Source organism: Sander vitreus, chromosome 4 (genome assembly GCF_031162955.1).
Source record: "Sander vitreus isolate 19-12246 chromosome 4, sanVit1, whole genome shotgun sequence".
Lineage (NCBI taxonomy): Eukaryota > Metazoa > Chordata > Actinopteri > Perciformes > Percidae > Sander > Sander vitreus.
The window spans coordinates 33812095-33830085 of NC_135858.1; the positions used below are offsets into that span (position 1 = coordinate 33812095).

The 17991-nt window shown below is 39.3% G+C and overlaps 2 protein-coding genes across 2 annotated transcripts; one reads left to right on the forward strand and one right to left on the reverse strand.

The window, feature by feature from the left end:
* The first annotated feature begins 9154 nt into the window (after positions 1-9154).
* On the forward strand, positions 9155-12509 carry svbp (small vasohibin binding protein). The gene is made up of 3 exons (XM_078249409.1): positions 9155-9299; positions 9849-9984; positions 11138-12509. Exons 2-3 carry the CDS (start codon positions 9871-9873, stop codon positions 11222-11224), a joined length of 201 nt encoding a protein of 66 aa, XP_078105535.1. The 5' UTR covers positions 9155-9299; positions 9849-9870; the 3' UTR covers positions 11225-12509.
* A 2837-nt stretch (positions 12510-15346) lies between these two features.
* Positions 15347-17776, reverse strand: LOC144517333 (histone H3). The gene has a single exon (XM_078249411.1). It carries the CDS (start codon positions 17712-17714, stop codon positions 17304-17306), a length of 411 nt encoding a protein of 136 aa, XP_078105537.1. The 5' UTR covers positions 17715-17776; the 3' UTR covers positions 15347-17303.
* Positions 17777-17991: the final 215 nt, after the last annotated feature.

Sequence of the window (17991 nt, forward strand, 5' to 3'; positions counted from 1 at the left end):
GCCAATATAAAATGTTATCAAACATGTAAAGTTTGGGGCAGATTGCACAATGTACAGTCTAGTTAGAAATCTGAGAGTAGTTACAAACTACTTCTGTTTGCGGCCTAACACGGAAATTTGATGCCTTGCCATGTCCACACCGTTTGATACAAAATCAAAAGCTGCACATTTAGCTTTGCCAAGGTCTTGAGATTGTACTAAACAATTTTAAAGTTAGTTGGGTTAAAGTGGCTATAGTGGGAATTACTGGAATTGTTGGGTCTTTGAGTGCGGTCCAGACCTACTCTATCTGTAAAGTGTCTTGAGATAACTCTTGTTATGATTTGATACTATAAATAAAATTAAATAAGTAACTTTCAGTTTGTGTTGATTACAGTGGCCCCTTTAGACAAAAGCGGTAGTGTTTTTACCACACCGCTGTCGTAAAGATCTTTTCTATGACATGTAATGTCCACCGGAGGAAAGCATATATTACCCACTGAACCGAGTTAGCGTTAAGGAGGTCATATAGTTGCGATGAATGTTTTGCTCAGACAGAAAATTATTCACTTATTTACAATAAGAGAATAAGTAACTGATGCGTTGTTACATTTCAAGTCTTGCATGGCTTAGCCTACTTTGGATGTATCATAAGCTAAACCGGGAGTCACTGTTTCACTAGCCAAAGCAATAGTTTGTTGTAGCAACTAACATAATAAGACGAGATTATTATATAGCGCATTTCATGAAACCCAAGGATGCTTTACACAAGAACAGGGGGACTAAAAGAAAATACAAGATAACACGAACATGGATTAAAAATAAATAAAAACTGGGTGCTACATGAAAGGGGGACGTAATATCATGTAGGCTACTGACGAACAATCACGTCTCGCATTGTAAAATAGACATATTACGTACCTGTCTAAGAGGGGGAGGGCAAATTCAGGGTCGATTTTAAATAATTTACAATCCCGTAATTGTCTCCATCTGTTGAAAGCCAGACCGACGTCTGTCATCGTTTTAGCCTTTAGTTGTTCTTCGTTTTAGTTCATTTTTTTCTGTGATGGCCCTGCCCCAGAATGAGTCATAACTACAACAGATTGTTAGGGAAAGCTGGAGAAAATGTGGACCCAAAATGCAGAGGCGGAAACTGAGAAACGTTAGATGATTTAATAAAAATAAAAGTATACAAAACCAAAGGAGTCCTGGAAAACTAGCAGGCAAAAATGGAATCCACAAATAAAGTACAAGTAAAACACAAACTAAAACACGAACAGGGAAGGCAAACAAACTGGAGACAAAACACACAGGAATGCAAAACTGGCTACAAGACACAGACAATGATCTGACACAGGACAAGGGGAACACAAAAACTAAATACACAGGGTAACGAGGTAACACAAGACAGGTGACACAAGGGCTGGGAAACAGGTGAAACACATGAGGGCTGGGCAGAACAATCAAAAACACAAGACATAAAGTAATACCAGACTAGACAAGACAGAAAACCAAACTATCAAAATAGTGACTAATGACCCATTAGAATGTGTTACTGTAGAGCGGGTCTGCCTTCTGTAAATCATTTTGTGAAATCGGACACCAGGCGAAGGCATTTTTAAAACAATATTAAAATAGTGCTGTACGAGAATTACATTAAGGTACAGCCCCTGCAAAATGTAAAAAATGACATGAGTAAATTCAATATGGCTGACTTCCTGTTGGGTTTAGGGTATGGCACCAATGTCTAGACACACATGCCTACCGAATTTCTTACATCAAGGTGAAAGGGCTACTTAGTTGAAATTGTAGTCGGGCCGCTATCGAGCCAATTTGCCACACCCCATCCCAAGAGTTCTGCAAATTCTGATACATGTGCAAAGTTATCGGTGCTCAAGCACTAATAATCCTATCAACTTCACTAGGGCCTTCGCCGACCGACAATGTCTGAATTGTCTGCATTACTGAATGCATAAAAATTAAAACTTTCTGAAGGCGTGCTCCATGAACATTTCATGCTGAAATGAGTCAAACATGTCTGTGAACTGATTAGGTATTGTGTAAACCAAGAGGAATGAGTGCCAAAACATTATGTACATAGATTTTTGGCCGGAGGAAGAGAGAGACTTTTCCTGACATACCAAGCACTGACTCTCCCTACGGCACTTACAGTACAAAGAGGACAAAAGATTAAAAGGCTCACTTAATCATTCCTGAACATAATTGTTTCCGGCCTTCAGGGAACCTGACTGAAATGTAGCTGCTCCCCTTGTCTAAGTAAGAAAATGTACCTTTCTTTTGACTTTGAAATGTATTGCTTCCCAGGTTCACTAAAGAGTATGCGTCTCGTACGAGCTTCTGTAACAGAAACTTTAGGAAGTAAGCTCTCCTATTTATGTCCACAATGGAGTGTGATGAGGACATTACCCTTGTCAAATGATAAAGACAGCCACATCATTGAAGGAGCAAAATAGACTTCTATGGAAAGATAATAGAAGCCATTTTATACAGATCTTATTGGAATTGTGTAGTAATCTGCATTGTAGTGATGTAATGTGACAGACCGGAGCTTGATTGTCGAGAACCAAACCTGCACTGTACTACCCATATAGGTCAATGCATTGTATCAAACGCAATGTCTGGCTCAAAAGAAAGAGGAATCTTCCTCTTTCATGTGAGTTAATGAAGTTCAGAGCTGAGTGCTGTGTTTGAAGTTGTCCATCAGTGTGTTTTTTTAGGCTGGGTGGGTTCACGTCTCAGTTGGCTTGGGTGCTGCAGGTCAGCAACACAGTGGGTCAGCCTGACAGCACAGGCCTTTGTACTTAACAACAGATGCTCGCACAGGAAGGCAGTGCTGCTTTGATCGTCGGGTCAGCGGAATCACCTGCAGGTCACTCCAGAACTGTGATTTTTAAGCTCAAAGCTGCACTCTAAGAACAAAGCTTCTACATCTACAAAGAAGTTGTCTTTTTGAATTTCCTCATATTACTATATCCAGATTTCATAATTATTACTTCTAGGGAATTGTGTTCAATACAAATTTCAAGTGACATGTATAGGCAATGAGAAGCAAATGCCCTGGAGAGAAATTACCAGCATTGGCCAAGATTACAGCTATCTCGCGTTAGCAGGTAGCTGCTTAAAAGTTAACAGTATGCTAACGTTAGATTTTAATGGAACGAAGCAGCACTTTCTACCATAAAAAATCTCAGATAAAGGCTTCTGAACCAAACACTACCCAATCGGACATGTTTCGTACAGTAACGGACAGTAATGCGACCTGGAATTGGGGAGAATTTAACAACATTGGCAGCCAAGATAACAATGTTTAGTTGTAGCTACTATAGTTAGCAGTGGACACTTAATAGAATATAGCAGCAATTTCTACAGTAAAAATCACAAAAAAGGCTTTTAAACCAAACACTATATAAACAGAAAGCGCTTCAGGAGTGACCTGGAATTGGGGAGAATTTAAGGACACTGGCAGCCAAGGTGACATTTTACTACCGTTAGCATGTAGCTAGTGCTAGTGAGTGTGTGTGTTCAGTGTGTTGATGGCTTGTGGAAACAATGTTAACACCGCAGTGGCTTAAAAAAACTCCAATCCTGCCTACTCGGAGCAGATGGCCAATCATAGAAGGCAGGCTTATAGTTGTATAACACTCAGCCTAGAGTAGAAAAAACTGTTGAAACCGGAACGTTCAGAATAGTTGGAAATTTTAACGTTTTAGCTCACAGGGATTTGTCTAAAATACGTTTACCTCATTATTCTGATGGCATCTGTGTGTGGCTTAAAAGTGGCAAAGCAACTTTATTTTAATGCTGATATGGGACATAACACAGAGTGAACGAATGAAAGCCAAAAATCATACGTGCTTTTTATTCACAATTCTGCTTTGTCATACAACTTACAAAACCTTAGATGCTGGCTATGTTGACAGTCATAAAAGCTTGTGCGTACCCGGAGCTCTGTACCATACTGAAAGACACACTTTCTTGGCTTAATATTACTGCAAGAACCGCTAAAGAACACCACTACCTTGCCGTCCTCTCTACCCGACTGACAGACACACCAGGGTACTTCCAGGATTCTTCAATTTAAATTTAAGACTTTTTAGGACTTTTTTAATACAACCTACGATGGAATTTAATGCCAACTTCACGGCCATACAATGTAAAAATCTGTGTGGATTTTAGGCCTGAGAAAAGAATGATTTACCTAGTAATGTCACCTGAATTTTATAAAACAATTATATTTAGTTCACAATAGCTGTGTAAGGTGTATTTGTACTCTAATAACATAAGATAATAAAGTATTTGTTGCATGAAGAGCTCTTATGCTATGCAACTTAAAAACACAAAATAAATAAGATGATAAAAATAAAATGTGATGAATGAGGTTTTACAATTAGTTCCACCTTGGCTAGATAATATATGATGTAATATAATATGCCAATGTAAATGCCAGTTGATTCAGTGATTGTTTCATCCTGTTTTGATTTTGCGTCTAAAGGCTGCTTGAAAGCAGCGGGGATAAGGAGTTGGGCTCCATTTTTTATTTATTTTTTTTGCCGTCAAATGTGGGGTCTTAGGCCCATATAAGACATGATTCATTTGGTACTCTCACATACATACATTCTCCTTTCACATACATATATTTTCACTCTCACATACATACAGTATATTCTCCTTTCACATACATATATTTTCAAAAACTTGCCAAATATTCTCTGCCAATGCCAAACAGCTTATTCTGCCATTGACTCGTTTGGTGTTTGGTGGATTGGATGATTGAAGTTTGAAGAAACAAGACATATTGGCAATTGAACAATTGATTCATTTCATAAACAGGAGCCTCAGTAGTGTGTGGAAGAACCATACACAGCCACAACAGCCTGGCACCTCCTCCTCATGCTGGTCACCAGCCTGGTCACACACTGCTGTGGGATGGCATCCCATTCTTCAAGTTATCACTGGCAGATCAGTCCATAACATAACATAACATCCAGTTCATGTGGATTTTTTATTTTATTTTATTTAGTATTTTTTATTTTATTGTCCATGCTATTCATGTGGATTTGCTTTTTTTTATCATTCTGTTTGTGATCTATGTGAATGTTGTGTGTGATGTCTTAAGCTACTGTGACCTTGAATTTCCCCCTTGGGGATCAATAAAGTATCTATCTATCTATATATCTAATCAAAGAACAGAGAGATTATGGGCAGAGCTAAATCGAGTAGTGTCATTTCATTTTGTTAATCTTTTAAACTTTATGGAACAGAATAACCTATTAGATTCACTTAATGAAATCCATTTATTTTGTCTTAATTATATTTATTTGCCACGGATTTGAAGCGCTGCGACTGAATTTCAGAACCAGTGGAACAACCATTGGTCTCTTCAACACAAGGGGGGAGGGGGGGCAAACTCCACTTCAGCTGTGGCAAAGTGGCATAGTCAATAATGTTGGAATGCATAACCCTAGTATGAATGGTGTTTATGACATATACAGTAACTTTGCTATTTATGACAGACCACTCTCACAGTTACAGACAAACAATGTTTTTGTTCCATCAATGAACATTACTATCAGTGACACAACAATGGAGACACTTCAGCAGACCTTTGATCCACTTGAAGAGGATGGAAATCATGGTATAGATTTATTTTGCAACCTTGTGCATTTTCTTGAGAGGCACTAATATTATAACCATAATGTGGTCTTAAAAAAGAAACCAAACTCGTCCAGGAGCTATACTGCATAACTTGACAAAGACTAAGATTATGTTCACATCAATAGTAGAAGCACACAGTATATTTACTAGATGTCTAATATAAAGGAAAACTGACTTTCACTGCCTATGTGACAGTACAGCACTTTACTTAAAGATACTGTTATAGTTTTAAGGTCATGGTATCATTGTATCATGTTTATTTATATGTTCAAAAAATTGTTACCGAAAAGGTGAAACATGAAACACTGTAAAAACCACATTTTTTTCATGCTTTTGGATCTAGCGAGCTCAATAAATTGAATTAAAATCTGACTTGTTTTAACATATGTCCTTTGTTGAACAGGATAAACAAATCTAACAACATGAAAATATTGGGAATCTGCAGAAATGGACATCAAAAGAAAGAGGGTTGGTCCAAGATGGCGACCTGTGCAGACGCTTTATTCTGAGCTCCGAGACTCTGACCGAGTACCAGTGATTACAATTGACTTACTGAGACTATATCATCGATAAACGAAGGAGTGGAACGTTGCTCTCGCATCCAGTAAGTTCATTCGCCTGAACAAAAGGACTTTAGCTGGTCAAATTTAGTGATATAGCAACTAGCATATGAACTGTTCGCTGTTAGCCAAAGTTGTGCTAAACCTGGACACGTGCGCAGTGCGCTGTAAACCAAAGTTTTGCTAACAGCCAGGACACGTGTGCTAAGATGTCAAAGATAGATGCCAAGAATGTGAGAAAGGGAGGCCTGATAATGGATATAGATGCTGAAAATGTGTTCCCTGGTTCATGTACAACCTCTTCTTGATACTCCCACGAAAAAGAACCAAATCCCAAGAAGGTCTGCACCAAAGAAGAGGAAACGGTATCAAATGCTGACATCCTAAAAGCCATTAATTTGAAGTTTGAAGAAATGATAATGAAAAAATATATGAAAGGCACGGCAGGGCGTTACGGGATGTAGCGTGGCACAGCAGAGCATGGGTGGATGCAGTGGACGCGGCAGGACATTGCAGGGAATCTCAGAGCGTAGCAGGGTGTAGCAGGTCCACAGCGACAGCTGCACCCAAGACCCAGATCAAGGCGATATTCTGGGCGAAGAAGAAACATAAGGACTACAGGGAGTAAACTCCCCAGAGCTAGGTTAGTAACAAGCATTTCTGGGACAAGGATGCACACAAAAGGCAACAAATGAAAAGAGAGAGGAGAGAGCAGCTCATTGTGTCGTAGGAAGGAAGAAACTTCCCTGGCAGTCTAGAATTATAATAGCATAACTAAGAGAGGCAGGTTAAAGAGAGATGCCTGGTCGGGCTAGAACTCTCCCCAACCGGATCGGGCTCTACTGTAAATGTAACTACAACATTACAAGATTGCTCTTTTGGCCTGGAAGCTGTGTCACTCTTATAACTTTTCTCCACACAAGTCTATCTTATGGAATAATGAATGCATCACTAAAGGGAACAAGTCACTCTTTTTGCAGAAATGGATCGATAGAGATATTATCTTCTTTTTTTAACATCATTTTTTTGGACTTTTCCGCCTTTAATTCTTGACAGGACATCTAGGTGAAAAAGGGGAGAGAGAGAGGGGGGAGACATGCAGGAAATCGTCACAGAAAGATTCTTTCCCTGGACCTCTGCGTCGAGGCATAAACTTCTCAGGACACGTGCGCCTGCTCTACCACTGAACACAACCCGGCCACGAGATATTATCTTCTTAAAAGACCTTTTTTAATTGTAATAGCCAATTACTTAACTATGAATCCTTTCTGAGAGAGAAGGCATTCCCGATAATGTTCAAAGAATATAACTCAGTTTTCAAATCTATACCTAATGGCTATATTAGAATGAATGAAAAGTTATGAAAAACAAAATGAAGTTCCTGGTTTTAATTTTACTCTTTATATAAATGGCATTGATATTATGAGCAGCAAATGTCCTAATAAGCACATTAGATAATGCTTTCTAAATGTAAAGAAAATAACAGGGACATTTTTCTGGAATTCTCATTTTACTGATATTAACTGGCTTGTTCCTTTTAGATATTGTATCACAAACAAAGTTAGGGAATTACACTTGAAAATATTGCATAATATATATATCCTACAAACCTGTTTATGTCAAAATTCATGCCTATTGATAATTATTGTAGTTTTTGTAAGACAGAACAAGAATCGTTAACCCATCTCTTTCATTTTATGGTTGTTCATTATGTATTTCTTTTAGTTGTGAAAATGATACGGTATCTAAAATAACACATACAATTACACGTGAAGGGAAACACATTATTACATATTTTGAATGTAAAGATAGGAATTCATGTAATATTGTAAATCTCTTCATTTTATAAGGTAAGTTCCATTATTCACAAAGCAACATTTCCCAAATCAACACCATGTTTGAAACTATTCCAAATTGAAACTGACATGTACTTTGAGTCTCTTCAATTGGTAACAAATAAGAAAGGTATTTTAATAACTGATATCTACTCAAAATGATTTAATTAAGAACTTTTGCTGTCACTCTCATTAATGAAGTTTGCAAGTCTGTCACTTCTTTACTTACGTGTTACGTGGTATGTGTTTCTTTTTAAATTATTACTTTCATATTATATTATTTGCACTTATTTATGTATAGTTTTATGTTTACGGACTGTGATGACTGAATATTTGTAAATTGAATTCTAAATTTAAAAAAATACTAACTCATACTCTTTGTTATGAATACAACTGGACTATTAGACAAGAGCGACATCTTGTGGTCGGACCTACATAAAGTAGTGGAATGAATCGATGGTACCAATTTCACTCTTTCCTGCTGATGCTTCATCTCTTAACATTAAGCATGTTAAGAGATACATGGTATATCTGAAAATTGAAGCATTGCTTGTGATTTACAACGAATGTAAAAGCTGGCTACATTTCTTACAAAGGTCCAGTTCACCCAACGCACGAAAACACTTTGGACTTACAACTATAATATTTAGCCATGGAAATCATAGTTTGAATTGATAAGGTTTCTAGATATCTACCTCTGAGATTAAATAGGCCTACAATGAAGGTGAGTGGAATTACATTTTTGTTGCTCACAGCAATGAAGTGTAATGTCTGAGTCACCTAATCTACAAAGTTTACTCTTTTCATTGTATTTTCTATGATACACCAAAGAGAGTTTGGTCATTTCGGAGTAGTGGAAGGTGACCATTCATTTGTCAACGCATGCACTATTTAAATAAATCTGGTAAGGTAAGAAACAAACAAGGAACTACAAAATTGCTTTTAGGGCATTCTATCTTTTATCTAAATTCTTTTATTTTGAAGACAACGCCGCTGGATGGCGGTAAGGCAGGGGACGTTTTATGTATACCAATTTAACGGACAGAAGAAGAAAAAAACGGACCCCCGCAAACAACAGGAACCTTTGAACAAACGCTGCAAAACTCGGATTTGTTTATTGGTGACACCTGGGGAACAGCTGTTTTGATCGACTAGCGTTAGTAGCTAGCTAGCGACAGACAGACAACTTACTGGCTAACTTGACGTTAATCAAAGTATATTACTGGTTTCTGCCTTGTACAATTCAAAGGTAGGTACGCCATTAACTGTAATAAACATGTTATTGTTGGTTGGAATCTTACTTAAAAAAGTTAACGACAGCTAACAAGCTAACGTTAGCTAGAGTAGCTAAAGCAAAGATCCTTTCTAAACCGTCTCTGGCTAAAGTTAACGTTATAGCTATTTATAGCTATGGTTAAAGCGTACGCTACGTAAACTTAATGGTACGTTCGCTTAAATGTAATAAGTAACGGTTAGCCTACCGCTACATTAAAGAACAAGATTTAAGACCTCTAATGCACTGTTACGATTTACTCTCCTATTCAACACACAACTAGCTAGCTAGCTAACGTTACTACACTCAGTAACGTTATTTTAACTAATTATACTTTTAGAAATGCATCAGATGTTGTAATTCGTGTATGCACGTATGTGTTGATCAAATTGAAGTCGAATACTTGTATGTTGGGTTTACTTAAAACTATCCCAAAGTTGTTTTTACAGATAAGCACGACTCTTTAACTTTACAGTAAAGATTGTCAAAACAAGTCAAATATCTTATTACCTCAAACCCACCCAGGTTGATTGGGGGGGCTGTTGCCATGGAGCCTGCCTGCCGTAAAGACAAGCCAAAGCTGAACTCTACACCGACCAGAGGAGACAGAGCCAAACAGAAGTCCGCACAGCAAGAGCTCAAACAACGACAGAGAGCAGAGGTGGCTAACATCACCCTTTTTTAAATGACTTCTCACTCCTTTTTTTTTTCAACAACAGTCAAAGACGGGCAGTTATTACTTCTCACTCCTGAAAAACAGAGATGGGGACTTCAGTCGCACACACTCCGTCCTCAAAAGATTTGAGACCCGACTTGATATCGGGATTTGTGAACAAAACGTTATTGTATTGTTTTGGTACATTAACATTAAGGGAATGTCTGACAAGCTAAATGTAATTCCCTCACTTGTTATTATGCCTAAACCTTAACGCAAATGGTGCGCGCGGACACCGATCACTGTAAGCTGCAGCAACAACAACACCATGACAAGCACACTTGGAACTGTTGCTGCCATTTGTCATTTGTCTTTGGCTATTCAGACTGATCTCATGACGTGGCGTATGTATGACATGCCAATTCGTATGCCGTTATTGGCGTGTTACTAAGACGCACACTCGCATTTCAGCGTGTTTACCAACGCCGTTTGGCCTCCATTGACTTACATCACCTTGCGTTTGCGTGTGAATTGACGCCGTAGCGGGTAGTATGAAAGGGGGAAAATCCGCATAGTGGAGGTTGGTCGGGGTGGTGGATCGCTAAAACGCAGGACTTTCACACAGGAGAGCGGGGATCGTTTTTCTTTTGCTAAACCCAACCCAGTTCATATTTTCCTAATCCCAAACGTTTTTCTTTTTCCCCGCGTGTGACGTTAAAAACCAACCGTAGCCTTGCGATAACACGTGTATGTTTACGTGAAGTCATGATATCACATTGGGCTATTATAACTTCATACTTTGAAGAAAAGCTTTCATTTAGTTTTAGGTTTCATATTGCATTGTAGTAGCCTTTTTAAAGTGATCATATACCAAACTAATCAACACTGATACTGTATGCTAATAGATAAAAGAGTGACGATACAGTACATGCTATATACAGTAGCTATGCAGTGTTCTAAGCAGACCGGTTGGCATGCAGCAGATAACCGAAAGCTCATTATAACCATAAGACACTCGAGACTTGACTTTGACTTGTGACCAAAGACTTGAGACCTGACTTGGACCTGCAAAAAATGACTTGAGCATCTCTGCTTTTTTTTTTTATTTATTTATTTTTATAATCAACTGCGTCAACTTTCTTCCCTTCTTTATTTACAGATATATGCCTTGAACAAGGTGATGACAGAGTTGGAACAGCAGCAGTTTGAGGCCTTTTGTAAACAGATGCAATCACAAGGAGAATGAGTCCTGCCTTCCTTTTTCATCTGGACCAGGAACCGGTCACCCTGCAAAAAAAACACCGTGTACCGATATACAATCACACATACTTACACTGATGCTTGATAAGACAATCTTTCTGCTCCTGATGTGTTAACGATTCAGATTCCTGACTCTGTAACCTGAATATGCTGGAGAGTATTGTCATAATTACCTGACCCCGATTGATAACTGAAAGCATTTTGGGTAAAATGTGGCCAAACAGGAACAGCTGTAATCAGAGTTGCGTATTTCCTACAATCACATCAGGTCACTGATATTTCCTTTTGCATAAATATCTACCTTTTGTTAAATGCAATGTAATGGTTTAACTGGGCTTGCATGTTTTGTATTTTTTTTTTGGTATAATACTGGCAAACTTTATATTCACATGCGTTGAGATTTCGAAGTCGACCAGGTCAAACACAAATGAGCTGTAACTCGCCCGAGACGCACCAGAGTTAATAGCTCTGGAAGGGCAACAGTTACGCAATTTCTCCGCTGGTCAGAGACCTTGAACAAACACACAAGATGGATTGTTGACACAGAACCATTTCAGAATCATTGGCAGACAACACGTTTAAAAAAAAAATATATATACCTGGCGTGTGATTGGATGAACCGTCTGTCTATCACATCCACCACTGTTTGAATGAAGAGTCACGGCCATCACAAACACCTAAACCACGTCAGTTTGCTGCCAGAAGCTCCTCACCGGACACTGATTGGTTCGTTCAAGCACACGTTAAAAAAAAAAGCTTGGAAGCTTGGGTATCATCCGCCCATTTTCACGTCTCAAGAAGTCTAAAATACATTGTATATATTATATATCATTTTACTTACCGCGTATCTTACAAAAGATCCCATTTTTTCCCCTCCTATTTCTCATAACATTCATATCAAATATTTATTATTTCTTGCACATTCTTGAAGTTTTCACATCCAGTGCGCTTCTGATTTCCAACTACCAACAGCAGAACAAGAGGTTGGTTTTTTTAATGGTTTTTACATATTGCCCTTTAATATGCCAGTGTTAATGGTGCTCACTCTGAACACTATCTTGTGAACAACAATGTATGCAGTGCCACCTGGCCTGTACATATTTAATATAGCATTTTATTGTCACATTCACATTTTGCAATCCAAACAACTTCTATTTATGACTGATAACTGTAAAATATTCATACTAAGTACAGTATGGCATCCACTTGCACTTGAGTTAAACATTTTTGATTGAATGAAAATAAAAGAGTTTAAAAAATAAAAATAAAAGTTTTTTTATTTATTAGTTTCTGCATTTTATCCATATAAAGACAATCTATAATCGTAGATAATGGTTGTGACTACATGTCTAATCTCATCTTCCTTTGTAACTCCTGGGTCCTGTTCTTTAAATCTGGTTTTAGATTAATATAATCCTGTTTGAATATTGATTGATATTCAGCTAAGGCCGGCTGTACACTGCCTGTGCACGTCCCGGGGCGCGAAAACGAAAACGCGTGCATGCTAGAAATAGGACCGACGCCTATTTTTCACGCGGCACGCAAGAGTGTTGGAAGCGTTTCCAGGCAAAATAGAATATGAAAAGATATTTATACGTCATTTTGACATGAATACATGTAATAAATAACATGTTGATGTTTGAAAGTCTCTTGGTTTTGACATCAATTTAGATATAAATGTTATTTTAAAAAAACAAAACAAAAAAATTATGGATTTTCAAATATTGCACCTGCCAATACCGAAATATTCTGTAGCCTATTTTGCCGTCAATACTGCTGACGTTGTCTTTGCTGTAATCAAATCAGTATATATTTATGTTTAACATGGTATTTCCATTTTATCAATGGGAAACATACAGTACGTGTGTACAGACAAGGCTAGCAGCAGCAGCGTCGGACACATTTCTAGTGTGCAAAGACATAGAAAACGCCACGCAGCCGCCACGCAACTGACACGCAACAGAAACGCCACGCTCACGCCACGCAGCCATTGTGCAGCCGGCCTAAATGTTTGAGGATTGATTTGTTGGTTATCTTGAGTAACGGTGCACTCTTATTTTGAAATAAAGGCCAATTGAATAGAGAGCTGAAACCATTATCAGCATTCATATGATTGGCTAAGAGCTGATCTTGTGATTGCAGTTTGAGCCGTTCAATGACCAGGCCTCGGACAGTTAATAATATTAAATCATCTGTGTAGTTTAGAGACAATGGTAAAAAGCAACTTAAGGCTATTTACTCAAGCACTGTACTTAAGTACAATTTTTAGGTTCTTGAACTTTACTTGAGTATACATTACAGTATTTCCCTCTGAAATGTAGTGTAGTAAAAAGTTGCATGAAATGGAACTACTCTACAACTACCTCGAAACTTTTTGATATTATTGAACCTCCGTTACATTCAAGCCGTTGCCAAATGAGTTGCTACAAAGCTAATTAAGACTATCAGCTCCACACAACTCTCTCTGTATTTCTCAGTATGGCTATGTTCAGATTGTGGCGTCCGGTGACTTTCCCGCTCAGAAACTTGAGTGAAGATAATGACCTCTTCTGAAGAGTCCATCATGTTTTTTTTTTAAAGCCTCTAGACACCCACACAGGTGTTTTCAGTTATTCTGGCCAGTAGTGTAGTCTAATGTATTGTAGTGGGTATACTGTACTGTATATTTATGGGCCTATATATGGGCCAGAATGGGCCTTTTTGGAGAGCGGGGCGGCATATCATTGTGGGGGGTCTGGGTGTTTGAACATCAAAGACTTCATTTCCTGCATTCTGACACACTTTTATGCACCAATTTATGGTGAAAATACCTTTATTTAGCCTATTTGAAGAAAAAAAAAAACACAGATGACAATTCAAAATGTATAAAAATTATAATGGAAAGTATGTTGTTACGTCGTGCCATTGTGCATTTTTAAGTGGGTATATGGAAATCCTGGACCTTTCTTAGTGGGTATACTGCATATACCTGCATATCACGTAGACTACACCATTGATTCTGGCTGGAAGCTTTGATGGGAACTTAGGTCACAAATTCTTTCTACCAATAAGGATGACAAAGGTGCCATTTGTCCCGCCCTAACAGGTGCAACACTAACAGTGGACTCAGGAAGATGGCAATCACTCAGTCTAACCACACCCACACAGTCCTGGAAAAGGTCCACATTAACTATAAACACTTGTGTGGGTGTTCAGGGCCTTTAATCCTCCGTGTCCTCCTTGGCTACTAGCAACTGCGTGGAGAAGGGGTGGGGGTGGTGCGTGATCACGGTAGGCTGTATCATGTGGACGCGCCGACAGTGTTGTTGTCATTACTTAGAATTCCTCATGGGGGGGGGCGACAGAAACTACGCACTGTAGCTTTAAGTAGACTTGAGTAAATGTACTTTGTCACTTTTCACCACTGCTCGCAAGAAAGAAATAACATTCTGCATATCCTGTGCCTCACATCTCCAACTATGGAATTCCGTTTTATTCAATATTAAATACATTGAATAAATTAACAAATAAATCAAAATGCCTATGAAATACATCCTGAAATACATAAATGAGGCAATAAATAAATAACTATATAATTAAATAAATGTAAATGTAAATATATAAATGAGTCATTTCGATGAATAAATAGTTATTTTCCAGTGGATTTTTCTTTCATTAGTACAGGTTAATTTATTTCGGGGGACTTTTATTTCATAATGTCACATTCGTTTATTTATTTCCACTTGTCATATTCAAATGAAAAGGCGTGGCTATCTCACAGACTCAGCTGTGCTCCCTTTCTGGATCACCTCAGCTTGTTCCTGGACTCATCATTGGTCAGCCCTCTGCAAACTCAACTCCAACCTGGAAGATACCCAGTCCCGGTTTTGACCAACCGCACTGCCTTGTCTTGAGTATTGACTTCATATTTAACCCCTTAAACTGCTCTGTGAGTCTTGTGTTTTGTCTCTGCCTTCTGGGTCAGTTAAAAGCTAAACCTAACAGAGATAGCAGGTCGACAGTAGACACATAGAAGGGGGGTTTACGACAGTAGACACATAGGAGGGGTTTACATTATCTGAAAGCTGGGAACCTATAGATACATTTTTCATCAAGGGCCAGACATGTATAGTTTATTGACATGCTTTTATTTCATCGAAAAAGTAAAATATCTTTGACTCAATTATTGCATGTCATATAGTCTTCTCACTTACAGTTTGGTCCACATAAAGCCCTGAAAAAGTGAGCAAAAAAGTTCCAAAGCCATCCTAGAATATAGCAAATCAAGCAAAAACAATGATTAAATCATTGTTTTTACAGTGATTACAGTTTGACACGTGGTTTAGACCATTATGATGGATGTATATGATGGTCATTCTCTTGCTGTATTATAACAGATTTGAACTGCATGGGATTAACGTACAGTGGGCATTTCTGTAAAGGGGAGACTTGTGGGTACTCGGAACTCATTTTCATTCAGATATCTTGAGGTCAGAGGTCAAGGGACCGCTGTTGAAAATGGCCATGCCAGTTTTTCCCCTTGCCAAAATGTAGCCTGACTTTGGAGTGTTATTTAGCCCCCCAGAGACACATGAAAAACAGAGTTGTTGTTTATTGATACTACTATCACTACTACTTTGGACATAAACATAACTGTTGCATCAGCCTGCTGCACATTGTCAAGTCTACAAATCCAATGAATCAGCACTTTGGAATAAAACACAACAGCATTTATCTGAGGAGGTGTGACAGAGCTCTACCCCTCACCTGAAACAAAACCAGGAAACAGTTGGTTCGCACAGACACACAGACTAAAAAACAGACGATCAGAGTCACCTTCAGACCAAACTAACAACTTCCTCTGAGTGAGTTCAGCTACAGGAGAGAAAAGTGGAAAACTACAACACTGCTGCTGCTTCAACCTGCTGACACTCCACACAGTGAAGGTGAGTTTGACTAAAAGCACGACTCAAAGTGAAAGTACATTTCAGTGAAGTGGGTAGAGGAGGGAAGGGAGCCATGACTTATACTTTCTGTCTGCCGTGTTTTCAGCTTCACTCAGAGACTAAATGGCTTCCAGATCAGAGGAGGATCTCTGCTGTCCGGTCTGTCACGATGTCTTTAGAGATCCTGTTGTTCTGTCACGTAGCCACAGCTTCTGTAAAGACAGAGAAACCAACACAGGAGTGTCCAGTTTGTAAGAAAAGATCTTTGTACGAACCACCTTGTAACCTGGTGTTGAAGAACCTGCGTGAGGCCTTCTTACTGGAGAGAGATCTTTATGTTTTCCTTCTCCAGCTCTTCTTCCCCGTCATTTATTCCTTGGTCTGAGGATGAAGTTCCTTCTTGTCCCCTTGGATGTTATTTACTGATTTAGATGTGAACATCGCTATGCGGTTTTGTTCCTCTAAATAAAATATTCTATGAATGTAAAAGCTTGTCTCTTTCTTTGACTTGAGCTTCAGAAAAGTAAGATTCTATTAGTCAACACTATAGGTGCCTGTTGGGTATTACTTTCTTTTGTTAAAAAGCATGCATTGCCCCATATGGGCATTTCCTTTCTGCTTCAAATTAGATTAGAATAAGAGAGACATACTATGAGCTGGAGACAGGCTGAAGACTTCAAGATGAAAGCATCTATTTTATTAAAGTTATTCCTTTATTTCTTCAGAATGAGTCATTTCAAAACGTGTGACAAACTGGAACTTGTCACTTTACTTCATACTGTGTAACTCCCGTTTGCAGAAAGGGAAATATACTCACTATAACCTCAAACGATGAGAAATGATGGCATGACTTTAGTTTAAAATCTTAAATGTCAGCAGGTAAACTGCAGTCTGGAGATCTTTTTAAGGCACCTACAGGCAAAAACATCTTTCACACTACCCAAAGACACAGCCAGCCGTTTATTTTATAACACTTCGTATGTTTGTACCTGTATATTTCTCCTAAATGCCTCTTTGTAAGATTGTAAGTTTCGGGTTTAAAACAGAATAAGAACAAAAAAGGAAATACTCTTTGAAGACGATTTGGTGGCTCTTAAAAGAGCCTTTGTGGTGTGTGGAGCGGCAGCAGCAGCAGACAGTTTAAGCCCTCTCTCCGCGGATGCGGCGGGCCAGCTGGATGTCTTTAGGCATGATGGTGACCCTCTTGGCGTGGATGGCGCACAGGTTGGTGTCCTCGAACAGGCCGACCAGGTAAGCCTCGCTGGCCTCCTGCAGAGCCATGACGGCGGAGCTCTGGAAGCGCAGGTCGGTCTTGAAGTCCTGAGCGATTTCTCTGACCAGACGCTGGAAGGGCAGCTTGCGGATCAGCAGCTCGGTGGATTTCTGGTAGCGACGGATCTCTCTCAGAGCCACGGTACCGGGCCTGTAACGGTGAGGCTTCTTCACGCCGCCGGTGGCCGGAGCGCTCTTACGGGCAGCCTTGGTCGCCAGCTGCTTCCTGGGGGCTTTGCCTCCGGTAGATTTACGAGCGGTCTGCTTGGTTCTTGCCATGGCTTTTCCTTTCTGCGATCAGAAGCAATGTAAAGTGAAACACAGAGACCCGCGACTCTTAAAGTGTGGGACCGGATGTAGATCTGGTGTCGCTGCTTAAGACCTCCGGCTCGGCTGCTTCTGATTGGCGAGGTGGAGCTTAGCACCGCCTCAAGGAGCGACCCACCGCCCGAATCTCCGTCGCTTATTGGCGGACAATCCTTTCAAAAAGTCCGCCAAAATGTGAGAGCGGGCCGCCCTCTGCTGGAAGCCTCTTTTCTGGTTGGTTGGTTGGTTG